This window comes from Aspergillus versicolor (assembly GCF_001890125.1).
Source record: "Aspergillus versicolor CBS 583.65 unplaced genomic scaffold ASPVEscaffold_13, whole genome shotgun sequence".
Lineage (NCBI taxonomy): Eukaryota > Fungi > Ascomycota > Eurotiomycetes > Eurotiales > Aspergillaceae > Aspergillus > Aspergillus versicolor.
The window spans coordinates 903,355-929,483 of record NW_024467536.1 but is presented as its reverse complement, the minus strand read 5'-3'; the positions used below and the strand labels follow the sequence as shown (position 1 = coordinate 929,483).

At 49.3% G+C, this 26,129-nt stretch overlaps 9 protein-coding genes across 9 annotated transcripts; 2 read left to right on the top strand and 7 right to left on the bottom strand.

Annotated features, from left to right (window-relative positions):
• Positions 1-158: 158 nt before the first annotated feature.
• Positions 159-1,476, top strand: ASPVEDRAFT_142123 (Zn(II)2Cys6 transcription factor; the record flags this gene model as incomplete). Its single annotated transcript, XM_040807804.1, has 3 exons — positions 159-227; positions 280-1,001; positions 1,062-1,476. 3 exons carry the CDS (start codon positions 159-161, stop codon positions 1,474-1,476), a joined length of 1,206 nt encoding a protein of 401 aa, XP_040673479.1.
• Positions 1,477-2,086: 610 nt separating this feature from the next.
• Positions 2,087-4,331, bottom strand: ASPVEDRAFT_88956 (uncharacterized protein; the record flags this gene model as incomplete). Its single annotated transcript, XM_040818461.1, has 4 exons — positions 2,087-2,858; positions 2,911-3,735; positions 3,781-3,944; positions 4,002-4,331. The coding sequence occupies 4 exons, from the start codon at positions 4,329-4,331 to the stop codon at positions 2,087-2,089; spliced, it is 2,091 nt and encodes a 696-aa protein (XP_040673478.1).
• An 886-nt stretch (positions 4,332-5,217) lies between these two features.
• On the top strand, positions 5,218-9,498 carry ASPVEDRAFT_65975 (uncharacterized protein). Its single transcript, XM_040815850.1, has 2 exons — positions 5,218-6,290; positions 6,352-9,498. The coding sequence occupies exons 1-2, from the start codon at positions 5,333-5,335 to the stop codon at positions 9,414-9,416; spliced, it is 4,023 nt and encodes a 1,340-aa protein (XP_040673477.1). The 5' UTR covers positions 5,218-5,332; the 3' UTR covers positions 9,417-9,498.
• A 3,319-nt stretch (positions 9,499-12,817) lies between these two features.
• ASPVEDRAFT_877764 (uncharacterized protein) lies at positions 12,818-14,774 on the bottom strand (the record flags this gene model as incomplete). The annotated part of the gene is made up of 4 exons (XM_040818153.1): positions 12,818-13,606; positions 13,662-14,327; positions 14,376-14,565; positions 14,613-14,774. The coding sequence occupies 4 exons, from the start codon at positions 14,772-14,774 to the stop codon at positions 12,990-12,992; spliced, it is 1,635 nt and encodes a 544-aa protein (XP_040673476.1). The 3' UTR covers positions 12,818-12,989.
• A 1,173-nt stretch (positions 14,775-15,947) lies between these two features.
• ASPVEDRAFT_142633 (enoyl-CoA hydratase/isomerase family protein) lies at positions 15,948-16,852 on the bottom strand (the record flags this gene model as incomplete). Its single annotated transcript, XM_040807854.1, has 3 exons — positions 15,948-16,485; positions 16,533-16,693; positions 16,739-16,852. 3 exons carry the CDS (start codon positions 16,850-16,852, stop codon positions 15,948-15,950), a joined length of 813 nt encoding a protein of 270 aa, XP_040673475.1.
• Positions 16,853-17,033: 181 nt separating this feature from the next.
• On the bottom strand, positions 17,034-18,635 carry ASPVEDRAFT_142192 (uncharacterized protein; the record flags this gene model as incomplete). Its single annotated transcript, XM_040807814.1, has 2 exons — positions 17,034-18,069; positions 18,121-18,635. The coding sequence occupies 2 exons, from the start codon at positions 18,633-18,635 to the stop codon at positions 17,034-17,036; spliced, it is 1,551 nt and encodes a 516-aa protein (XP_040673474.1).
• A 2,845-nt stretch (positions 18,636-21,480) lies between these two features.
• Positions 21,481-21,642, bottom strand: ASPVEDRAFT_142050 (uncharacterized protein; the record flags this gene model as incomplete). Its single annotated transcript, XM_040807795.1, has 1 exon — positions 21,481-21,642. A coding segment is annotated over one exon (162 nt), but the record flags the coding sequence as incomplete, so codon positions are not given.
• Positions 21,643-21,673: 31 nt separating this feature from the next.
• ASPVEDRAFT_46950 (uncharacterized protein) lies at positions 21,674-22,753 on the bottom strand. The gene is made up of 3 exons (XM_040813668.1): positions 22,271-22,753; positions 21,755-22,223; positions 21,674-21,702 (listed from the first exon to the last, which is right to left on the bottom strand). Exons 1-2 carry the CDS (start codon positions 22,528-22,530, stop codon positions 21,947-21,949), a joined length of 537 nt encoding a protein of 178 aa, XP_040673472.1. The 5' UTR covers positions 22,531-22,753; the 3' UTR covers positions 21,674-21,702; positions 21,755-21,946.
• A 570-nt stretch (positions 22,754-23,323) lies between these two features.
• ASPVEDRAFT_57006 (uncharacterized protein) lies at positions 23,324-24,999 on the bottom strand (the record flags this gene model as incomplete). Its single annotated transcript, XM_040815282.1, has 6 exons — positions 23,324-23,673; positions 23,724-23,825; positions 23,875-24,241; positions 24,290-24,338; positions 24,392-24,783; positions 24,829-24,999. 6 exons carry the CDS (start codon positions 24,997-24,999, stop codon positions 23,324-23,326), a joined length of 1,431 nt encoding a protein of 476 aa, XP_040673471.1.
• Between the last annotated feature and the right edge of the window lie 1,130 nt (positions 25,000-26,129).

Here is a 26,129-nt window from a genome sequence, read left to right as displayed (position 1 = left end):
GAATTCTCTTAAGCAAGAATAATCTTCCTTTTTTAAGCTGGTGGCGCAAGAGTAAAACTGCCGCCTTGTGCTCCACACGCATTCTGTCTTCTCCCCTACTCAGGATATGCCGCGACATTTCTCCTCCTGCAACCGCCACGGGGACCCCCTTTTGTAGCATGGCCACGCGGAGGTCGCATAAAAAGTCCCGCAATGGGTGTGAGCAGTGTAAGCGCCGGAGAGTCAAAGTGGGCAGACCCTCTACCCCTCATGCCAGCCAGTGTGCTCACCTTCATCCAGTGCGACGAGGATAATCCATGCAAGAATTGCAGCCGGCGGGGGATGGAGTGCACCTTTGACAGTCGGGGCAGCCTCACCCCTCCAGACCGACCGAATGAGACGGGGATCCTGGTCGATCTCCGGGATCGCATGCTGGCATCTGAGCAACCCGGTGAAGCCGCGGATCCCTTCCGTGTCTTCAATGAAAGGATAGAGAGAGGAGCATTCTTTCCGCAGGAATGGACAGGCCAGGACTTTGAACTGATGCATCACTACACCATGTACACCTGCAAAACTATCGCCAGGCGGCCGGACATCCAGGAAACCTGGCAGGAGGCTATTCCCAAGATTGCCTATTCTTACGAGTTTCTGATGCATGGCATCCTGGCCTTCTCGGCCCTCCATCTAGCCCACCTCAAGCCAGAGCGCCATAGCTACTATCTCGCTAGCTCTGGATTCCACATGACCCTCGGCCTGCGGTCCTTCCGGAGGATTCTCCTCTCGCCCACTAATGACAATTGCTGCGCGCTGTTCGCCTTTTGCAGCTTTATCATGGTCTATATCTCGGCTTCTCCTACAGAGCCTGCCGAGCCTGACTTGGGCGATGGACTGGACTCGATTATCGAGCTCCTCGGGCTGTGTCGAGGCACCTTGGTCCTTGCTCCGTATCTCGAGCGCATTCAAACAACTCCCCTCAAACCGCTTTTCCTCTCGGAGTTTTATGCTGACGTATCAAGTCCAACGTAAGTGCCCCGTCAAGCCCAAGGGATGGTACAAACATCCAGACTCACAGCCGGAAGCAGCGGGTCCGGCTACCAATTTGATGGATTAGAAGAACATCTCGCCCACCTCCACCAGCTCATCCAGTCTAATATCTCCGACTCCATATCAGCGGAGTCCTACCTTAGAGCTCTTGACCGTCTTAAGGCGTCCTTTGAGACTATCCGCTGCTTCGAATTGCCCCTTGAGATCGGGCTGCTTTATATCTGGCCGCTCTCTATAGACGAGCCCTTCTTCAATGAACTCAAGCAACGACATCCTGTTGCACTCGTGTTTCTCGCAACTTACTCTGTCCAGCTTCATGCATTCTCCGATTACTGGTTTGTCGGTCAACAGGGGTTTGCCTGGCTATCGAGGATTTCAGCTGTCCTACCCGGTGAGTTTCACGAATTTCTTACGTGGCCGAGGTTGTACAGCTCTCAGGATCCGATTCCCTAGTCCTATACGCGATTATCGGGCCCTAACCAGCTTAACTATACCCAGAAGGCTTTGGGGCTTTAACAGCGTTGGTAAAGGGCCAGCCCCAGCCGCAATCCATCTGGCAAATGATGACCAGCAGCGTCAATTTACCCTCGTTTTTCCTTGTACATAGAGAAAGGAAGCTCATATCTAACGAACTGGGGTAGCGAGTATACTGGTATCTTGAAGTACAGAATCGGAGAGTTTTCTAATGTGTTCGAGCCGATGCATGTCAAACTATAGTTAATAATAATATTCTATAAGAGCGAGTATGGAGGATTAGAGCTATTGCTATTATTGATTCTCCTCTTTCTGTATCTTTAACCAGACATGCACAACCAGCCTTGGAGTCCTTCCCTTCTGGTTGAATACTACTCCTCTCGATAGATTATCTATCAGTTCATGTTATGTTCACTGTCTCTTGGGGCAGATGCAGGGGCCGATACCGCAGGCGAAGACTACGATAGTGGAGGACGATGAAACAAAGTGCGTGGGTGATGCGCTGCGTTAATTGCGGTATATTAATGAGTCATGATAATATAACCCATCGCTGGCGCTCTTTACAAAGCCAAAGATATCGTATATCGAATTATTGGTAAAACACCCCCCTCTTTGGTGTCTCGACATCAGCATCAGAAAATGTACAGTGTCTTGTCTCACCCGGGACAGGCGGCTCAACGCCCCACTGTAGTCGCCGATATCTAATATCCAATTCGTCATCGGTATTGGATTTACTGGTCTGCGGATGACATGATGCTGCTATCGCCAGACTGCAGCCTCCGGTGACCGGCATACCCGTTTTAAAGCGCCTGCTGCCTAGCAATACCAACGACACTGGAAGCAAGACGCTCACACAAGTGGTGATGATAATTGCAGGAGGCGAGTATCCGAGCGCTAGGACGTCGTCGTCAGGGCTTCGCTTTGTGGCACCGTCAGTATAGGCATGAGCGCTGACCAGATATATACTCTGTGATATGAGCCAATGGATCAAGGCAGACAGGGCGATGAGCGGTACTCCGTAACGATACGGCAGAGATAAGAAATGTGATGTACGCTGATTACCCCTGGGAGAAGTAGACACGCGGAGACCCTTTTTGGCGTGAGAGAAAGCGTTCCATTCGGCTGCAAGGGTCATGCTCGTGAGGATTCCGTTCGACAGGATATACAGAAGTGAGTAGACAAGTTGGGGAACGTTGGCAATGAGGACGTTTGGGATCAGCTCCAAAGGCCAGCCGCTGCTGGTGATTATTGTCCCTGACCGCACAGCTCCAAGGCCCGAGTCCCAAACTCCGTCGGTGGTATCCATCTTATGCAACGCAAGCCCCAGTAGTCCAAGTGGGACAGCCAAAGAGACGATATATCTTAGTAATGTCAGCTACCTGTACACAATGCCGTGTTGATAAAAAGTCCTACGCTGCGAAAAAGGTGGCCCGGCGAGCCCCAGCTGGAGACCTCCACCATCTCTTAGGCTTTGCCACATATGGTCGCGGCTTGTATATAAAGTATCTTGCGACCGTGGATATACGTGGCCTCGTTGTCTCTTGGCGTGTCAAAAGGCAGCTCTTGGCCGTCGAGCGATCAGGATCTCGGAGAAATGAGGCTATAGTGTCACCGAGGGTTAGCAGTGGATCGTCTCGCAGGCGATATGCCACGAGATAGATTAATATCGCCTTGGCCAGGTTGGCCACAATGACGACCACAGCCAGCGGGAAACTGTACTGAAGGGAGCACTTCTCCGCTACTTTCTCCGCGAGACAGTATTGAACCTTGTACTGATCCACCATCCAATCCTCGTCAACCCCACGGCGAGCAGCAGCACAAGCTTTCGACCAAGTGTTGTGTGTGTTCCAGCTGTATTCGCTTTGGCACATCCAAGAATACGCGGGTTCCCGAGTGTAATATGACGGATTACTGGCCGTTTGGATGGAGAGCTTATAAACACTATCTTGTGAACTGCTGTACCCTGGTTCGTCCGTGTCGTTGAATCCAGTGGTTATCAGGACCAAGGTGTCGTACTTTGATAGAAAATCAGTTTCATATGCTGAGAAACAGGCATACGGTTCCAGCCTGGTCATGTTCTTGGATATCTCCAAAATTCTGGTCTCCATCGGAAGCGTGGGATAGTCGTAGCCAAGCACGAGAGGGATATCGGCTGTGGTGCGGGACGTGAAGGTTGAGTTCGCGACAAATATCGGAGCATTGTTCACCGAAAAGGTTGTATACACCGTGGAGTTGTAACTGTCTTGTTAATATACCGACAGCACAGGCCAGGATAGAGCATACAGTAAATGAAGTGGCGCATTCGAGATCGCAAGACCAACCCAGAGCAACAGGCGCTTCCTAGAGATACTCGACAAATTCCGTACGCTGGGAACACCAATGTCGAGCCAGCTCTCTCGTGCATGGGCGCGATCAACATCTTTTCTTGTCGGTGAAGCGACACATTGCTAAAAATTGTTATATCAGCACAGCAATGAACCATTCGAGCTATAGCAGGGCCATACCATGGCAAAATTACTCGCAGACAGCAGCAGCGTGCTCAGTATGTTGATTAGCAGATGCACTCCAGTGCTCAGCCGTTTGATACGATCACAGTCTTCTGAGAGCAGGAGAACACTGCGCCCATATTCTGATTGCCGCAGACGCGCCCAAAGGACCATGACCAGGTTGATGAGCAGAACAATAACCGACGTGGCCGAGCCGAGATAGAGTGTACGCTTCCAGTTTGCAGTCTTGGGTTCGCTCCCTTCCTTAGACCCTGTTGCCCTTTCCTTATCGCCATCGTCCTCTGGGTCATGGCTGCGTGAGGAAACGAGCGGGACGAGCCACCCCATCTCGAGATTGGTGTTAAGTGATCGGGAACTGCACAGTGGACGGCATCACCGCCGTTCCCAGATATGGAATGTTGCGAAGACTTCTCTGTCGCCATGGGCAAGTTCTGATTTAATGCACTCAGCCTCCCGCCTCGCGAAGACTAACCCTTTGAGTACAAGGAACAAGAACGGGGCCAATGGCGTTGGCAAAACATTGCTCGGGCGTTGACTTGGCAGTCTTATCAGGGCAAGATCTGTTACAGAGTGAAAGTGGCTGTGGGGCGATCGCGACCCCTGGTTTGAGTGGTGTTGTATTCTGTTACGATATTGATACCAGTTGCTGACTTGTCGTGAATCACATTATGCGGATAAGAGATGCCCAAGCCAGTGTTGAAGATCTTGCCGAGCAGAACGTGCGGATCAGCACTCCGATCTCCCTTGTACCTATACTTACAGAGCTATAGTAATCTTCCCACTCTACCATAGTAAAGAAATCAAAATATCTGTATCACTAGCATGTGCGCAAACTTCTGGCACGGGTCTGTGGCTTCATACTGGAGCAGATGGCATTTCCTCACACCTGGCATTCTCTTACTAAAGACAGACCTTGTCAGGGGCTGAAATCCGTGATCGATGAAGCTATGGAGGCCAGCGGCAGACAACACAGTGTGTCGGATCAGTCACTAATCACCGCCACAACTTCAACGATCGACCAAAGAGGCAATTGTAATGATATTGAGATAGATGAAGCAATCTTGAGGATTCTAATGGTCCCCTGAATACACGCGTTGCTCTACTAATAAGGAAGTTGTGTGTTGATCAACTCGCTTAGATGATCATTCTTGGCGTTCTCCCACCTGACAGCCTGCAAACCAGTCAAACAAAATCGTTCAGTTGAAGACGCGGAGCTGATTACCCCCCTTCCTGTCCAAGCCTGCTAGAGTTCGTGTGCGGACTCCTTGGCCTGAAGATATTAATACTTGCCTGATCTTGACTCTCATCCCGACTTTGCCGTGCCGATAATGGCTTCCCTCGCGCTTGATGACTACACAGTCGCGTGGATCTGTGCCTTGCCCGTGGAGGCAGCAGCGGCCCGCGCCATACTAGATCAGACCCACCCCTTGCCTCAAGGTATCACGGATCCAAACGCCTACGGACTCGGCGAGCTGAACGGCCATTATATCGCCATCATTCTTCTACCACTTGGTGTGTACGGAACCGTGGCTGCCGCGACTGTCGTGTCTTGCATGCGTAAGACTTTTCCTCAGCTTCAATTCGGACTCATGGTGGGAATTGGCGGCGGGGTGCCCGGCGGAAAAAACGACATTCGATTAGGTGATGTCGTTGTCAGCAAGCCAGGCGTGAAACATGGTGGTGTGATACAGTACGATTATGGCAAAAAAGTTCCAGGAAAATTCGAGCAAACAGGAGCTCTAAATCAGCCACCACAGCCTCTTCTAACATGGTTGAACCAACTGGAAGCAGATCGTTTAACAAGCAGGAACAGTTCCCTGTTTGAGATTGTAAGCGAGGTTTTGGAGCGATCTCCTGCTATGAGGGGAGAGTTCTCGCCTCCAGAAGAGCACACAGATATCCTCTTTGATTCATCCTATTGCCACCCTGACAAAGAACCTGATTGCACGAATTGTGACAAAGACCGATTAGCCAAAAGACAGCCGCGTGATAAGAAGGGACCTTATATTCATTATGGTTTGATTGCTTCTGGGAACCAGGTGATGAAGGACGCTGAGACACGAGACCGTCTGGCCGACGAGCAGGGCATACTCTGCTTTGAAATGGAAGCAGCGGGCATTATGAACCAGCTTCCAACGCTTGTTGTCAGAGGTATTTGCGACTACTGCGATTCCCACAAGCAAAAACAATGGCAGGGATATGCGGCCTTGACAGCAGCAGCCTATGTAAAACTGCTGTTATCAATTGTGCCTGTTGAAGATGGCACCGCTGCACGGTCAAGACAAGGTTTGCTATCCTCGCTCATTTTCGGAATTGGGATATCGGACGCTGCTAATCAATCAAGTAGTTGACGTTAAACTACAGGAATACTACGAGATGGACAATCGTCTAAAGATTAAGCGCATCTCTGGAGAGTTCTTGGATATGGAGCAATGCTATATTAACCTTTCGATCATAGAACATCAACAAGACCGGGATACAATGCCGCGAGCACAACCGCCATCCTCAGGATTCTCACTACTCGAACGCCTGAGAATAACGGCAGATACTCCTGAACAGGAAGTCACACTTCCAGACCTATTCCGTGACCGGAAAATACCGGATGGCAAAGTGATCCAGCCGAGACGGATCTTAATTCGAGGACGTGCAGGCGTTGGCAAAACAACACTCTGCAAGAAGATCGTGCATGACTTTTACTACCAAAAGATGTGGGAGACTCTTTTTGATCGTGTTGTATGGATACCCCTGCGAAAACTCAAGGGGAAATCAACTCTGGATGAATTTTTCCGCCAGGAGTACTTCTCTTTTCAAGCCGAACGTGACAGTCTAGTTTCCAAGCTTTTAAAGATGGTTTTGGATCAACCCTATAAAAGAACTCTCTGGTTGTTGGACGGTCTTGATGAGGTATCAGGAGATCGCAATCTTTTCGGAACTGACTTGACTGAAACATTTAACCATCTATTAAATCAAGATAATGTGGTTATTACATCCCGTCCATATGCCGTGAACATTTCCGGACTTACTTCCTTCGACCTAGAACTCGAGACTGTCGGGTTTCATCCAAGACAGGTGCAGACTTACTTGGCCAAAACGATGACAGATCCAAATACCGCTGATCAGGTCCATTCTTTCATTCGGAGCCACTGGCTAATCGAGGGACTTGTTCGAATACCTATTCAGCTTGATGCATTGTGCTATATTTGGAATAAGAACTCCTTCTATTCTGACGCTTTGCCACAAACCATGACAGAAATATACCAGGCCATTGAATTGAAGTTATGGCAAAAGGATATCTTGAATTTGCAGACGAGAGATGACGCCAGGCAGTTAAGTGAAGCTGCACTCCAGAAACTGCGAACACGCGTGCAGATTCATTCAGAGGTGGGCACTGTAATGGAATTACTGGAATGTCTGGCCTTTGCAGGGTTATACAGTGACATTATTGAATTCCATCAAGGTCATCGTGATTGGCTATATGAGCAACCGCAATTTTGCAAGAGGTCAGACAATGACCTTGACCGACTCTCCTTTCTGCGCACATCAGATACTTCAAGACAGGACAAGAGTTATCATTTCCTACATCTTACTTTTCAGGAATTCTTCGCCGCTCAATATTTCGTCCGGTGTTCGATATCCAACAAACCACTTCTCTGTCTCAAGCCTGGAAGTTCAAGGGGAAGCCGTACGATGGAAATATCACCTGAGGGATTTTTAGAGAGAGAAAAGTATAGTGGGCGCTATGATGTGTTCTGGAGGTTTGTCACAGGGCTGCTTCATAATATCGACGAAGAGCAAGCATGCTCATTCCTTAAAAAAATCGAGGGGGAGCCACGAGATTTACTCGGCCCAGCACATCAGAGGCTGCTTATGCACTGCTTCAGCGAGATACCTCAGCCAGATAATTCAGAGCTGGAAGAGAACATCAATGGTTACTTACAACACCTTCGAGAAAAGATGGAACACGGATGCATCCAATGGTCTGAGTATGAGGTCAAATGGCTTCCAAAAATGCGCCTTTGCAGTGAGACTGAATTTCCAGATCATGTTCTGTGCGAATTACTTAAGAATTTCTTGCAAAGGAGAAGCTCCCATAGAGGAAAGATTCTGGAATCCTTAGCCCATCGATGGCATATGTCGCCCAAGCTCATGGCTATAACCGCAAATTTTATGGATGACAGCGACAGACACGTCAGGTGGGCGGCTGTTGAAGCCTTAGGCCACCAATCTCCCTGGCCGTCTGAGATCCTGCAGGCGGTCATGGGCCGGCTAGGTGACAGCAGCTGGAGCGTCAGGCGGGCGGCTATTACAGTCTTAGGCAGCCAATCTCCCTGGCCGCCCGAGGTCCTGCAGGCGGTCATGGGCCGGCTAGACGACAGCGATAGTGGCGTCAGGCAGAGAGCTGTTCAGGCCTTAGGCAGCCAATCTCCCTGGNCGCCTGAGATCCTGCAGGCAGTCATGGGCCGGCTAGACGACAGCGACGGGGACGTCAGGCAGGCGGCTATTGGGGCCTTAGACAGCCAATCTCCCAGGCCACCTGAGATCCTGCAGGCAGTCATGGGCCGGCTAGACGACAGCGACGGGGATGTCAGGCAGGTGGCTATTAGGGCCTTAAGCAGGCAATCTCCCTGGCCGCCCGAGACCCTGCAGGCAGTCATGGGCCAGCTAGATAATAGTGATAAGTTCATCAGGCAGGTGGCTATTAGGGCCTTAGGCAGGCAATCTCCCTGGCCGCCTGAGATCCTGCAGGCGGTTATAGGCCAGCTAGATGACAGTGACTGGGCCATCAGGCGGGCGGCTATAGTAGTCTTACACAGCCAATCTCCCTGGCCACCCGAGATCCTGCAGGCGGTTATGGGCCAGCTAGATACCAGTGACAGGGCTGTTAGGCAGGCGGCTATTAGGGCCTTAGGCAGCCAGTCTCCCTGGCCACCCGAGATCCTGCAGGCAGTCATGGGCCGGCTAGACGACAGTGATAGTGGCGTCAGGCAGGCGGCTATTAGGGCCTTAGGCAGGCAATCTCCCTGGGCGCCTGAGATCCTGCAGGCGGTCATGGGCCAGCTAGATGACAGCGAGTTGAACATGATGTCAGGATTAGAAGCTCTCTTATGGAAACACAATGATATTCCTTCCTATTTCTTACAGTTGCATCCTGATGCTGCTGCCGTGACATTATGCAAAATTTGGGCCCGGAAAAGTATCGAAGAGACCTTTGTCTGCTACATGAGGAATGGAAACATATATTTTGAGATGTCAGATGGGCGAAAGGAATTCTCTTCATCTAGAAAAGATATCCAGCGTTTCAAGGATAGATTGCGGGCTGCGAGCCTTCACAGCCCGATTTGGAAGAGTCTAAGCCCGATTTTACGTTTAGTTTATAAAGATGGGATGCCATTTAGTGAATTGAGAGATTGATCAAATTACATTCACTTCTATTTTCAATTATCTTCAATAAAAGACGGTCAGGGAGCGTAGTTAAACTTATGCTAAATATTATTGCCACCATTATGTTGATGATATCTGTTTGACGTCAATGAACTTACATCATATCTTTTTGATTGCTAGATGAGAGTTGCAGGGGCAGAGGAGATGTATCTTTAATCATAGGCCTTTCGTTGAGAGTTATCTTCCACTCAATCCATTAGTGAATATAAGTGGGTGGAGCCTCGTCATGCAACTTCTCTTCAACCCAGTCTCTAAATTGTAGCAACGGAAGTTTATCTGTTCGAGAGAAATTGGGTGGGGGGAAAGGAATTCAGCGGGAGTTGTAGGGTTGGTATCAATGTAAATAAAATAGGATGGCGAGGAGGGAGTATGGCCGAAGTTTCCAGGCATCAGTGCATACTGTGGCGACTCGTCCCATCGGCATATGTTTGTGATCAAACCGATATTGAGAATGACTGCACGGTGATGCGAGGGTTCAAGAGAAATGATACAACTAACCACCCACTGTATAGTGACCACTCATGGCTCTGTCTCTATCATTAAGCCTGCATGTCGGAAATAACCTTCGGCGCTCTCCCTCCGTGCGCCAACATCATAGAGACATTTTCGACGGAACACATGGAATCCATGCTCGGGGGCCTGCGTAAATGCTACCAGACTTTTTTTGATATAACACTTCAGTTCGGCAAAGAGCTCCTCAATGGGGTTGAAGTCTGGTGAATATGGCGGCAAGTACAATAGCTTAACCCCCGCATCGGCACACAACTGCTTGACTCGTTCTGAATGATGGAAAGATGCATTGTCCATAACAAGTACCGACTTCGGCTCTGGCCACTTTCTACAGTACTGGAGAAGTTACTTGATAAAAGATTCAAAGAACTTAGCATCAGTAGCCCGGAAAAAATACGGGATATCAAGACACCGTCTTACATATATGCTGGCAGTATCTGGTAGCGCTGGCCACGATGGAACTTAGATATTTAGACTGGTGTCACACCGAGTGGTGCCCAGCCGCTTCGCCGATATCCTACATGCTTATCACATCCTGATTCGTCAACGAAAACTAACTGGTTGGAGCGAAACTCAGATAGCTTATGCTGGTAGAAATCCCGTAGTTCAGGGCTCTGCTCTGTTGCTTTTTGCTGGGCTTTCTTTCTTGTCACTCGGCGACGGTCGGTTCCCGAAACTCTCAAAGGTAAGTGACAATAGTGGGAGCAGCAGGAGCGCGAGAATCCATTCTACAAGCACTGTCTGCACATTTTCCAGCATCTGACCAACGTGGTAATTGACATAATCACAGGAGCTGTTGCTACTTCAGTACTTCGAGCTAGAAGTGAACCTGGCCGGCCACCCTCGCATTTGGGGAACAGCCTAGAAGCTACATGACGCGTTACGGCAAGCACAGGAGCATGAGGCAGTGGCGGAGTATAGATATAAGAAGCAATAGAATATGCCGCGTATGGGGATGCCTTCGTCCGGGTGGGTATGATGAGTTAGGATTGCAGGATTAAGGATTGTTGAGAAATCTCCATGCGGACCGAGGTATGTCACAGAACCCACCTTTTATTAGGATAAACGAAGCAGACATGATCAGCTCTCAAATACTTCCTGTCAATGAGCTTGCAAACTTTTCGTGCTGTCCTGCCCCAGCCCCAAGCGCTTGCACGCATAATGCATGTCCGCACCTGACACGCGCTTTTCTCCCTGTAGATATAACATCACGTCCTCCAACATAGGCGCTCTTCCCACACGTCATGCCCGCCGCTCTAAAACTGTGTGACCTGGTCGACAGCATCCGGTTCGAGACAGGGAAAGATGCCAATAACCTGGCTGAGAGTGGCTGGCCTTTCGTGCGATCGCCCCGGCCAGACTGACCACCACTATCATTACTCCATTCGCATCGCCGCGCTGCACAGTTAATTAGCCATAGAGTAAGGATATTACCCAGTCAGGTCCCAGGCATCTCCTATAGGACGGAGTTATCGAGTAACATGTCTTTACTACAAAGTAGAGAGGCCTAATAGCCCTACAAGGATATCTAGTATAAGGAGATATTACAGCATACAGTGTGATCCAGATATAACTAGCTTAGGACACTTTATTATAAGCTGGTTATGTTCTATAATCCACTGGGCCAGGATTATCTATATCAGATAGAGGTCGGGTATTATATACTATATCCAGTCCACGGTAAATAGTCTATAGATTCAGAGCTAGATAAAAGCTACCTCTTCATTAGTCAGGCCCTATATTCAGTCAACCAGCATGACTAACGTGAATAAGAAATCCTGGAGGATTCAAGCTTTGTTATATCGCTCTAGAAGCGAGATGCTCACCCTTCAAGGTGAGCATAGAAATTTATTTAAAGGCATTAAATCCCTGGGGGTTTGAGCTTGAGATAGCTGCCCTTCCTTCTACATGAACAATTTCGCGTAATAGCAAAGCTAAAAATAATTCATTGCCGCACATCTAATAAATCAAAGGTAAAAAGCCAACAACATCAACGCCGAGGAGATACTTTGTTTCGGAAAGCCTTTGAATTCAGCCAAGAATGCGACATAGATGTTCTGGTAGTAGTTCGGCGGAGGCAAAATGGACAGATCTATATATTTAACTTAAATAACTAATAGTTCCCTTCCCAAGAGGACTTAGTAGATATTACTATTCTATCTTCTGAACTATACTAATAGCTCAAGACACTTTGCTATCCTACTCTGTTAAGGATAACTTGGCAAGAGCTGGCTGCCAGATACAAAAGATAAGCAGATGATTCAATCAGTATACATATAAGCAAGGTGCACGCAGGGATTATGACAGGATTATTACATTAATTTGTTGATAGCTGCTCGATTTAGAAGCCATCATTTAAGTGAATACATTGTTAAGCAACTGCTCCGTTAGCTTTCGCCGTGGGATCATTGGCAATTAGCCAGCGAGTCTATATCTGATCGACCTCGTAATTGTAGGGGATCTTTGGAGCTTCTGGTTACAGAGATATCAGGACTGCTTGAACAATCTCGCTCTCGTTGATGAGGTCCTCCAGTTCTCTGGGGAGCGTCTTGATGAACTCCCTGAGAGCCCTCAGTTTGGAGATGGTCTTTATTGTCTGCTCTAACAGAGAACACTGACTGCGGCTCCGAAGGCTTCAGCCATTTCCACCTTCTCGATTGCGAGTTACCAAGCGAATATTGCTGCTGGCTTTTGGGGAGGATGATTTCAACTTTTGAGGTTGTTGCCTTAACAAGGCTGATATTTGAGGCGCGGCGGCGCAAGGCTGTGCATGGCTGTGCTGGACCACGTATACACCTTTGATAGGTCACTTTGGAGAAGGATTTTGCCTGCAATCCCATTACTGAATGGGCTATGGTCCACTTTGATTCAAGCTTTTTATGGATGATTGAAAGGGAATGATCCTGGGATGAATATCTCAATAGTGACGTGCTAGCTCGTTGTAGCGAATATTGTTTCAAAGAACAAAGCGTCCTCGGCATCCGCTCCTTCCTCAAGAACCTCTTTCCATTGCGCTATATCAAACATAATATCCTACTGTACCGCATCCAGAAGCACCTCCTTCCAAATCTCACACACGTCCCTCGACATTTGTCTATCCTGAATAATGTCGAATCCTCCATTTGTCACGTTAAGCACGTCCCCGGGCACCTCGTCATCCAGCGCACTAACCCTTGGCCAGCGTTTAAGGTGATACTCCCCACTCCGAGGTACATCCGGATCACCCGTCCTAGCATAGTTGGTGATATACCTCTGGAACTTCTCAAAAAGCGGTTCTGTGTACCCCTGCAACTCCGGATTATACCAAGTAGCAAGTGCATCAGCTCCATGAGTCGCATTAACATCACCATAGATGGGACTGTATTGCATGGCCCAGGAGGTGGTAGGGTATGCCTCGAGAGCGGCGCGCATGTTGCAGCCGAATAAGAGATCAAAGAACATGACTGTAGCCTTCTCTTTCATACTCGAGTTTGGGTAGTGCTCTTCGTAGTAATCCACCATGCGTTTTGTTCCAGCGGTAGAGTTTGGCGGAAGATTGCCGGATATGAATGACTGCATGAAATCATCTGGGATTGGGTCAGGGATGAATAGACTCGCTTCGTCGAGGGTATGGCTGTTGATTATAGAGTCCATGTCTTTCCAAGTATTGCCTATGTTGAGAGTTTAGCCCTTGTCTTGTGTCAATCCTAGATAGAGTAGGCTTACCTCTCGCATACTCCACCAAAGCAGGACTCCGGATATACTTCCCATCAGGAATAGGAGAAGCTTCTCCCGCGAATACCTTCTCATTCGCCTTCGCCAAAGCAGAACTATTAGCCGCGCGAAGGCAGCGGAGCGAATTCTCCCCCTTCGCCGGACATCCCGCAGCCGCAGCAAAAGTCTCAAATCTCTTCTGATAGATCGACGGGTCCGCATTCACCGGAAACGCAGGACTCTGCAGCAGTGCCTTTCTGAAGAGAGGATCCAACGTTCCCCCCTCTGCAATAAGGTGGTGCATAATGGAGCCCCCGCCGGCGGACTGGCCCCAGGCGGAGACATTATGGCGGTCGCCACCGAGTAAATGGATATACGACTGGACCCATTCAAGCGCGGCTCGCTGGTCGTGAAGACCGACGTTGAAATCTCCTTGAGTAACTATAGGCTCTCCGGCGAGGAAGCCAAGCCCTCCGAGACGGTAGTTGATGGAAACAACAATTAGGTTGTTTTCGGCGCGTGAAACAAGGCTTGTGCCGTCGTAGTATCCCATATCGATAGCAATGTCTTTGGAGCCGGAAACATATCCGCCACCATGAATCCAGACTATGACGGGCGTTGAACTATTTTGTTCCTTAAGAGCCTTTCCCGGTACGTAGACATCGAGGAAGAGACAGTCTGTTAAATAATGTTAGCTGTGTTTAAACATGGTGCTCAGCAGCTTACCTTCGGCGGCATTCTTGGTATTATTCTCAGAGCCCGGGCTTTCAAAGATCCCAGGAATGGGGGCAGAAATGCAGCTATGGCCGTAGGAGCCGTTTTGTACGCCAGGAGTAAATTCAGGAGGTGCTGGCTTGGACCATCGCAGGTCGCCCACCGGGGGAGCAGCATAGCGGATGTTGCGGAATGTATAGACCTTGACAGTCAGTTTGGATATCTTGTCTTTCGGGGGTGATAACTTACATCTGCATTGTCATCATAGTGGTGTGCTCGCCATGTTCCGTACGGAAGATTCAGCAGAGGAAGGTGATTGCCATGCTGGATGGCCGTTCCAGTGTCTACCGGTGTGCACTCCGACAACACCGCTGAAAGCAGAAAAGTTGCAAGTGAACTGAGCATCAGCATGTTGGTAGTCTTCAATCAAGTGGCTTTTCAATGAGTTCTGTCACATTCTCAACATGAGATATCCTCGTCCCTTTATATCAATTCGGAGAGAGGAACCACCAGGCCATTTGTCTAATGATGACGACTTCCCTCAGCTCAGCTCGTGTGCGAGTACGAGTGCCCAATTCGGTATGGACGGGGCGATGCTGCCCCATCCACAATGTGTCTGTCTCCTATGCCCTACCCAAGTGATCGGCTGGCCAACTCTATTCTCGCCATGCATAACTTCCAACCTGACGTGTCTGCTGGAGCAGTCATTCAAAGCCTCAACTTCTAATCAGACGATGATCGCTGCAGATCGTACTCGTGACGAGCTGACTGGCTGCGAAGGACGACTCAGCCTCGCTGGGCATGCCAGAATCTCGTATTCCCAATTAGGAAACGAGCCGAACTTCAAAGCTTTAAATAATAGTATAGAGCACTCTTGCGACATTGTCAGATTTCGAGATAGTTCGCGACCCGAATTAGGGACGCAGCTAAATCCATGCCCTGACCTGCTGTCCACCCCATTGACTGCCGTCCACCCTACTGGCATAGCAACCAGGTTTGCTTGACAAAGTTACGCCAAGCCCGAAAGAGACTGAGCCATATGCCTCCCAACACCCATATACCCAGCCTGGAAACAAACATTGATCCTATCGCGTGTAGCGACCTCGATCTTCTCTTTACTCCTCCAATCCAACTTACCATTGTAGCCCGCCCACAACTTGGGTAGAATCCGAACTTCCTGAGCACAGTAATTGATAATACCTAGCAAGCAGTGAAATATCTCAGTAAAGTAAAGCTTTTAGATACAGGTGGCCATGGATTTAGAATCCTTCTTATCAAAGACTAATTTCATAATGTGCGTGTATCCAGGAAGAAGGAAGTGCTCGCAGTTTTTGGACGGTATTGCTGCCTACCTAACTAGATACTGTCTTATCTGATTTAGAGATCGTCGAGTCTTGGATGAGCTGTATTATGCTACCAAGGGATTCGTGCTATTTACGATTCCTCGGTCGCAGTCAGCTGAAAATATAGAGTATTACTAGTAGATGAATACACAAAAGGGCCTGGGACATGACCTCCGTAATGCCACGAATAGTCACCCATAGCCATCCTAAATAGTCTACCAAGGGTAACTTGGGATGTCCATTATAGTTTGGATTGGGACTTCGCTTTCTTTTTACGCTCCTGGTCAGAAAGGAAGGCATCGACAGCCGACAGTCCTTCAGGGCTCCGCGCTCTCGTCCTGAGAACCTTCAATTCTGCTTCATTCACCTCGAGCAACTCCTGTCTGGAAGTCCGCATCAAAAGACTCTTGTTGCTACGCAGAGCTTCAGGAGGCTGGTTCGCGATTCGATAACATATTCCCAACACACTGTCCAAAAAATCGTTCTTGGGAAGAACCTTGGTGATCAGCCCCGCCGTTTCGAGCTCAGCAGCTGTCATTGTGTCGCCAGCAAGAAGCAGCGAGGCCGCCTTTTGACGACCCATGATCTTGGGGAGAGTGATACTGGAACACGCTTCGGCGGATAGTCCCAGTTTAACAAAAGGGGTGAAGAAGACCGCGCTGGGAGAAGCGTAAACAAGATCGGCCAGAGCAAGACTGGTGGTTCCCCAGCCTGGCGCCGGTCCATTGACAGCAGCAACCAGGATTTTATTCGAGTTGATCATGGTCTTGTGCACTTCGCTTGTGGCAATTAGCATCGGCTTGATAGAAACTTGAGGTGTTCGTACCTTATTGTGTCCAGAAAGGGGTCGCTGATGACCGTGCCTGGCTGAGCAACGGACCCGTCCTTCAAGTCCAGTCCAGCACTGAAGATCTTCTCTGATCCTGTCTGCAGGATGACCTTGACCTCGTCTTCCTCTTCTGCCCATTTGAGCCCGGCCAAAATATCCTGATGTCATTAATAAAGAGCCGAGGTAAAGGTCACCAATCTTACCTGCAGCAGTGGGACGTTCAGGGCGTTCCCTGCCTTGGGCCGGTCATACTTCAGAACCGCGACCCCGTTTTTAAGGCTGATAGCCACGTTGGAAAGTCGAGGGATGTCCGGCATTTTGACGTGGATAGTGGTCGTGAGGAGGGTGTTGGTGGCGTTATAACTGCTGGTGGGCCATGTGGACCTCGGCTGTTCGGGCGTCGGATATAAGACATCATAGTGATTAACGATACTCACCTTCTTATTCTCTTATGTCTGTTTTGACAGTCTCGCAGTCGATGTGTTGGTAATTAATCGTTTATGCTACGGCCTGAGCAAGCCTATTCTCTCGCTGCTTCCGCCACTGCTCCCCAAACCGCCACTCGACCCATATCAGCGGCGTAAAGAACACCACGATGCCGGTCACGATGAGGAATGCTCGCATTGCCCGTACAGCCCCAATCAGCGGCTCAATCGCGGCAACCCCGGCAGCTCCCAGAAGACAGCGGCAGAGGTTGTTCAGCGCTGTTGCACTGGCCGGCCGGTCCGGGAAGCAGTCAATCAAGACGGTGGAGTTGATGTTGAAGATCGATGTCGCCGTGAACGCAATGAGGAACTGCAGGACGAGAGGGGCAGCAAGGTTGGGCGCAAAGTATCGACGCGCATCGTTGAACTCGAAGCTTGGACCGTACAGCGCCAGGGAGACGACCAGCACAACGCTGAAGAGAGGCATCAGGCGAAGTCGGGCCTGGATATAGGAGAACTCCTCTCCGTGGGCTCCGGGGACAATAGGCTCGTCGGCGGCGATGCCGTGCTTGGCTTTGAAATTGGTTTCAGCTCTGCGGAAACCTTGGTCAAGCAGCCAGCCTGTGCTGAGGGAACCGGCCATACAGCCCACGCCGTTGGGAAGAAAGCATACGCCGATTTGCCACTGCGTGAGGTCCGGAAAGCCGAGGAGGAGCATGGAGGTCGTGGAGGAGGTCACCATGCTCCAGGCCGTGTAGGCGATGGCACCCCAGGCAAGGAGCGTGGCGATGTCCTTTTCAAGAATGTAAGCCAGCGGACTGAAAGCTTTCTTGAGGTTCATTGGAGTGTGAGGCTTCGGTGGACTTGCTGTACCGGAGGGTTGAGTCCAGGCCATCGGCGGTTTGAAGGCGTAGGCCAGCGGTTTATGGAAACCCGATAGAGGAACACTGCCGTTCCCGGCCCTGCTGCGCTGGGTTTCGGGTAGGAAGACGAGGAGTGCACCGAGTACGATTGCGCTCATCACAAATAGCAGCCAGAAGATGCTTCTGAACCCCCAGGCGTCGTTTAGGAGTCCTCCGATGACTGGGCCAATCCCCTGTCCCAACATGCTGTCGACGAATCAGAGAGATACCATTCGAAGTTCGATGGAATCTGCTTACCGAATACCAGCATTCGTCCCCATGAAACCACCACGCTCTTGTGGACAGGCGATGTCCGCGATCACCCCTGCACTGATGCTAATGGTGGCTGCGGATCCCGCGGCCTGCACGCCTCGAAGAACCATGAGCATTGCATAATTGGAGGTGAAGGCAAGGGCCAGATTAGCCGCTGTATAGATGGTCAGGCTGACGGTGAAGGTAAGGCGGCGACCGGAGGAATCGGACAGTGCGCCGAAGAGCGAGGGAGCAATGCCCTGGACGATCATGTACACAGTGATGGTCAGGGATGTTAGCGTAGCACTGACGCCGAGGTCTTTGGATATCGTATCAAGGGCAGGGAAGTAGATGTTGGAGGATAGAGGGGAGAAGGCGCCTGCCAGCGAGACGAAGATGACCAGATTCCACTTCTGCTTCTTCGACAGGATGTGGTATGGCGGTTCGATTTCGGGGGCAGGTTTCGCTTCTGCTGGAGACGATACTGCCTCGAATGTCGACTCTGGGCCCTTTGCAGCCATTGTCGTTTGTTTCTGGACTCTGCCTCCGTATACTGAGCAGATGCCTGGTTCGATCCCGGAACAGCCATTATATAGCCTGGTGCCAGTCCTCCCCATGTTGGGATATAACGAGTAGCTGTTATTACGGACCCTGCAACTGGCTGGGAGCAACAATCTACGAATCCACCAGCCTCTGGCCTGCAATGAAGGGGGTGGCAACCCTTCTTGGTATGTGGATGGCCGATCCTACACAGCAGCAAATAGTGATGCCTATTTCGGGCACGTACCTTGATACGTCTCTAGGTGATCGGCAGCCCAGCATTCTCCGTGGCTGATCGTCAATGCTTGTGTCCACTCTATATTCCAGACTCGTTCTGCACAAGCACCGAAGCCGTGGCTGCACCCGAAAGAGACCTTCGACAGGTCGGTTTGATATCTCTGACAGCTCCCTTGCAATGCGCCACTCGGGACCACGCGTCGAGACCACGCGTCCTGCAGCCATCCGTGATATGAGAGGCCATTGCGTACGCCCTATAGCCCTTTGGAAGAAATCGGGCCTGATTTCCACTCGCATGTGGATTTAACGTGGCCCACTGCAGGCGGCAAGGCTGGACAGAGTTTGGGATGGCTGAATGTGCAACAGCCCACCAGTGCATCCACGCGGTCTGCCCGGAGGAAAAGCAAGATCGGTCTATCTATCTCCAGGCTGCATGACTGAAAGTATGCTGTGGATAACCACACGACTGCCGCCTTCCTGCATATTTGCCAGGGCTCTCGGTTGATCGTCTCTGAGTCAAGGCAGTTAGAGTATAAGTGGAGGTGAGGATAAAGCTGTTTCTAGACCGGTTCCATCAGACAAATGACTCCCAGCCCGTCTGCCATGTGCGCGATATGAGAAACCGAGAGGCCTGCGAATGCCCGACGAGAGCTGGAGCCGAGAACTTGTCTAGGGGCCCGTGTCCATACTACCTTGACCGGGATGCTTCAAGTCTGAACCGGCGTGCCTACGACGGTTGCTCCGATACGTAGAGAGCGACAAAAATCACTGGCCAGGTAGTATTTGCTAGACTGACTGTTCCACCTCAGCTTCATGCTAGATAGAGAATATCCCACGTGCGACGACCGATAAGACCATTGGACTTATATATCTATCTATGGCAGGGGATAATACCGCCCAAAAACGGCGAGTACCTTTTTGCTGCCTAAGAGGGTGAGCTGGGGGGAGGTGCCCATTTAACGTGATCTATACTTACCTACTTAGCTCGTCTTCTCTCTATATTGACACTATGGCATTGCTCCTGTTAATGTATATACCGGCGGTTACAGTTTCTCACCTACTCAAGTCAAAATGCATTTCTTAATCAACACAGAGTTCCATCATTCTTCCTCCCCTTGATCTGGTATTGTTGACCGTAGTCTGTTTCCCCCCAGTCATTATATACAAAGATCCAGCACTGAGATTCCGTCCAAATGCAGCCGAAGTGGCCGACATCAGGGCCGTCGAATTCGGATGCCCTGCAACCATCTCCCGGGTCCCATTAACGAAGACACATTAGCCCGAGCGGCAATATTCTCGACCCAGGTGCCGTTGGGGAATTGATAGACTTGACGAATATTACGAGACTTGAGATCGAAAGCTGTTGCAACCGAGACAAGTAGTAGTAGAGAGGCAAAGAAGAACGCGATGTGGCCGGCCATTCCGAAGACAGACGAAATGCAACTTGTGTGCTGGTGAAACAAAACTTCTGGGAATCTCACAGTCGAAAGGAATTTTATACGGATGTAATATTTGGCAGAGCGGTGGAATATCAAGATCTACATCTAAAGTTGTTCTGGGCACACGCATCTCGCCGATTATAGAGGCTAAATCGTTCCCGGGATGGGGCAGCAAAAACCTGAATAGCTTTTTGAGGGCTCGGTGAAGAAGGAGTAGATGAAGTAGTAAGATAGAATAGGCTCTGTACGAGACTCTGTATGAGTACGTGAGACTGTAGCAAAGCATATTCCACAGGATAATGCATTGCCATGACGTTCACCAGTTCTCTCACAAAAAGGTGGTAATAAAGACATAATAAAAGGTTTTTTTTTTACTTTTGATTATATTTTCCCTTTGTACGAAGGCCTGCAGCCTTTATGAAATAAAGTAATATAGTAGCAGTGAAGAATTTTCTTAGAACAAGACTAGTTTTCTAGTATCTCAACTGGATCCTGATCATACCCCACCTCAACTTCTTGTATATTTTCCAGATTTTCTCTATTATTTGGATTATTCTGGGGATCCCAGTTAAAAGCTCCTGTTAGTGGTTGAGATGGTTGAAGAAAAGGCCTAATTCCTTGCTGGATATAGGCTTTAGTCCTAGCTTGAAGCTCAAGATATATCATATAAAATAGAGTAAGAATATGATCTCCAGCAGTACTTGGTGGGCTTTCAGGATCGAAATTAAGCTCTAATAACTAGGTTCAGGTCTAATTAAAGGTCTCAGCTGGGAAGTATTCATTTTCATCTATTATAAAGTTTAGTAAAAGATAATATAAAGAAGTAGAGAATATACCCTATTCTTATATATCTTCTTGTAAAGACTAAAAGAGCTCTTTATTAAACTGGATTCCCTGGTTCTGTACATATAAGGGTCCTTGGCCTTTGGGGTTGTTTGCGAGTAGTGTGAAAGGGTATAATACATCTAATAAGAAAGATACAGAGGTTGCGAATAGTATATTTCAAGAAATAAGGATTGTTAATAGATTAACGCTGAAGTTCTGTATATCCCCCCTTCATGAAGTGAAGAGATTCTCTTACATGCTGAGTAAGCCAGAGGCTGACTCAGCCCTGCTCCTCGCGAGCAGGTATAGGGCTTTGCGGAGGGTCTTACAGTACACCTGTAGGTGGAAAATTATAATTCATAAAAGGCTTTCCAGGGACTAAATATGGGCGGTTTGGTTGTTTTTGTATTTTATGATTATTCCAGGTTTGTATGAAGGAGATAATCTGAATCCGAAGAATAGGCATATAGATTGTATATAAAGTAATCTAATCAGATAAATGATCTTTTGAATAGAGTCCCTCTTCCTGAAGACTATAAAAGTATTCCTAGTTTATAGTTAGCTTGATATAAAGTAATATTAGGTGTATGAAGACTTACTCTATATCGGTGTAATAGTCCTCGAGTTAATTGAAGCCACCATGCCTCAATTCTTTGATTAGCAGTACTTGTACCATAAAGATAACAGTCTGTAATATTAACCTCAGGATGTAAAGACTGTTGAAGTTTATGCTGGGCTTCAGCAAGCAGGACTGTTTCTGAACCCCGGTCTGATCGTACAAAGCGAGGCTGTTATTGAGTAACCTCTAGAGTATCTAAGAACTGTCGGAGGACGCTTACAGCTGTACGAGAGCTAATCCCAACATAGATCCAGATAATATATCGAGAATATGCATCAATAGCAGCATATATCTCAATACCGTACGGGGCTAGCTTAAGATACCCATCAATTGACCAGATAAAATTAGGTCCAGGGGTAAAATAAGCTCCACGATGTCGTTGGAGATCCTGCCACCGTTGATGTACAGCCATTGGTGCTAGTTCTCGATACATAGAAAACAGCCGGTCCCTTATAAAGTTAGCAAGCTTCTTAAAGATATATATTGTACAATATACCTAGCAATAAGGAACCCTTGACTTCGAAAATGATGATAAAGCATTCTCATACCATAACCTTCAATTTGACCAGAAGAAAGCTCTGTACGAAGTTGTTTTAAAACCCCTTCAACTATTGCTTGGTCAGCAATAGTGTTTGTAGTTCGGCGGAGGAGTCCCTGGCGCTGCCGAACATATTTTAGTGTACGAGCTTGAATATTAAAGCCTTCTAACTGGAGAACATGAAGGATCTCCTCCTCATTAAGGCCAACTTGATACATGAGGACCTTAATCCGGGCATGTAGTACTTCATCAGTTGATGCTGTACGGTTTTGCTTCCGGATACCCTACTTGCTAAGGCGTGCCTTGATCGTATGAGATGTAACTTAGATACCATGTCGATTATAGAGTAACTTAACAATAGAATCAGGGATAGTGCCGGTTTGATAAAGATTTGAGATCTCTTCCTGATAGGGCTCTAGATTAATAGACGGACGAGGCATCATGAATAAAGATTAGGAAGTTATAAAAGAAATTAAAAAGAAAATAACTGTACAGATACTAGATTAATAAAAAGGCGGTGTACAGCTAGTTACACTGTATTTTAGTTTATTCCCTTTTGTCCGGATCGGACGCCGTACTCGGCTGTTCGGGGATTCGGGACGGTCGAGTCTTAGGCCAGACGATATAGCAAAATGATTCGCCAGAAGCAGTGCTGCGGAGATGACTTTGACTTTGGTTCTGGTAGCTAATGAGGCGTGCTACTAGATTATATAACATAGTACTAGATCTGTGCCTCAGTGGTCGATCTGTTGCAACTGCTAAGATTGCTGAATGACAGCCAGGCTGGGCTGTAATGCATTTCTAGGATGCTCTTGTATTCTATTGTCTATTGATGCTCCCAGGAAATGACATGAGAAAGACAGGCTGCTCTCTACCAGCTTCAGACATGGCAAGCTGGTATGAGTGAGGGTCACAAACACAACAACTGATCTAACACGGACAACAAAGGCAGCACGCTAATTAACCAACGCAGAGAAGCAAGAAACAGAAAACATAATCAGATAACACTACTTATCTCCGGTCAGTATCAGAGTCATGGACGCTCTGGAGCTGGAACTCTTCCGCCAGCGGAAGATGATCCGTTGTGCGCGAGCTGTTGTTCATTCGCAAGTACGGCAGATTCCACCCCAGATTAGAGGGGAATTTTGTCCGCGAGAAGCGGTTGTAAACGAGGACTGAGCGGCGTTTAGCATGCACCATGCTGTTCGGAGGGAGGGTCTGGTTGAAGGACAGGGAGCGGAGTTCCGCTGGTCCAAGGGGGTCGACCTCTGGCGGGACATTGAGGATCTTGTATACAACGCTCAGGAGGGGAATAGAGAGGCCGTGGACAAAGATGGAGAACAGCACGAGCCAGTATATTGCTAAGATAGGGGTTAGAAACCGTTTCAAGACAAGGTGGTTCGACACTCACTTGGCTTGAGAGCGCCCATTAAGCGGGCCTCCATGGAACTGCCCTCGCCTACAGGAGGGAAAAGGTGAGAGGTATGCTCAGCATAGAAGACAGCACCGATTCCTGACCGCATTAATACCAGTTGCGACAAGCGAAGTAACTGTTGACTTACCGATCGGTCCAAAGTAGCCCATGAACAGGGCCTCCTTCCAGTTCTTGCAGACCTTGGGCATGAACTTGTACAGCGCAAACGTGCTGGGTATGCGCCGAAAGAGGACAACGAGGATGCCAAGGAGGATTAGCCGGGGATAGGTGATTCCTGTGGTGTTTGGCTGGTGGAAGTCGTCCCACGGAATGACAGCCCCGATATACATGAACCCCCCAAAGTTGAGGAGAACGTCGATGCAGGAATTGACTTCGTCATGACGGGCTTCGGTCTCTGCCAGGTAGCCCCCGTCCCAGTTCAGGGCACCGCCAGCAAAGAAACAGGCGAGGAGGTCATTCGTTCCGATGCAGCCACAGGTTCCAAGGAGGAACAACTGCTGGGATTAGCAACGAGCATGAGTTAACTACATGACTGGACTTACTCCCAACGCAGCCGGGAACAGCACGTAGCTTTCGCCGTCTATCCACTTCCTGAAACATGTTAGCTTCTTTGAACGATAATATAAGTTCGTTCTTGTTCTTACTTTCGGAGGGTGTACCGCAGCAGATGCATGCTAGCATAGCCCAGGGTCACCCCATACACCACACCAAGGATGATGTAGTAGGCCCACGTCTCAACAAACCACATCTCCATCGCCTTTCCAAGCCCACCGTGCATATGCCCTACATCTCCTGAGCGCGCAACGTGAGCATGGGCCGAGTGGTGCTGATCCGGGTCCCCCTGTGTATACCGCAGCAGGTAGGTCGCCAACATCAGGAAGGGGAATCCAAACCCATCATTGGCACCAGCCTCGGAGGATATTATTTCGCGGAGATCGCGGGCGACGTATCGGTCGGCGAAGGGGCCTTTGGCAATGGCCTGCGAGAGGATAGGGTCGGTACAGGTGACGCAGGAGCCTATCACCAGCGCAGTGAGCTGCACAGTTAGCTTTCAGTCCTGGCTGACAGAAGTATGTCTTACAAAGTTGAGATTGGGAATTGCCAACAGAATGCAGCCAGAGGTGCAAAGCCACATGAGAGTCATGTTGGGGATCAGACATAGCAGCATCTCCTTCCAGCGATGAAGCTGGTACTTGGCTGGGAGCTGGAACCCTACAATCACCAACTGCACACCGATCACCACGCGACACATTCCCTGGGCCAATTGTTAGTCTGGATGGTAGTGTGAGCAGACTTTGCCTCATGTTGGCGCACCAAGGTGATCGCTTCTTGTTGGCCTTGGACTGCAGCGCCCCAGTCGGTTGCCTCGAGGAATTTTGCCGCATATGGCCCCAGAACGATACCAACGACCACAGCCGGTACTGGATAATAAACAAGCAAAGATTTAGCCGGCTTCTCGAGCAGCATTCAGAGCCACTGGGATGGGGATTCATACACGCTTCGCCAAGATACCACTGTGTTTTCACCTTCACCGAGACCAACGCATAGAGAATAATGAAGGCGCCTGTTGGCTATATTAGACTGTTGAGCGGCAGGAGACCGGGGGGAAGTCTCTGAGAAGGGCCAGTACCCAGAATTGAGATCACCACGTTCAGCTCGCTGACATCCAGGGAGGGCATGGTGAGTCGAGTTCAGGGGTCAAGAGAGTTGCTTCAAACAGAGACCCGAAAAGCCAGTTTCCGAGGGAGTTCGAATGGGAGAAGATGAAGAAGAAAGGAGAGAGCGAGCTGGGCCCTCCTGAGTATTTTTATTGAGTTTTGGGATGGAGGACAGCTCACAGCGGAGGCTCAGCGTCATGTCGCGTCGCATCAGCGCCATTGCAGCGGACAAAATGCCTGCCATGACTCGCCGCGCGGTCCGTGGAGCGAAATCAGCAGGCGTCTGATCAGGTCACAATTTTCTAATCAGGAATGGGGGAGGAATCAAGATCGGCGGAAACGGCAGATATCGCGCTTCATCAGCACGCCGGACTCCTTGGCATCGATCAGCCAAGCCGCAGGGGGAGGGCCCGAGACAGCGATGAGACAGCAGACTCAGACAGCAGACAGAGGAAACATTCCCTGCCAAGAGCCCCCAGACATTCTTCAGGGGCAGTGCGTCTAGGCGCTGGATCCCAGTAGGGACGGGGACCCCAAGATCGACGGACGATCGAGCAGATCGGAGCTGCCAAGTCTGATTTCTATCAATAGTGTCTGAAGGCAGCAGGGAAAGGCGTCTTGACCTTTGATTCGCCCTCGGAGAACTTTGACGCGACTGAGGAAAGTTGACCGGTGGTTATATCTGGCTCTTGTCTAAGCCACAGGCCCGGGGCCAACCCGTCAA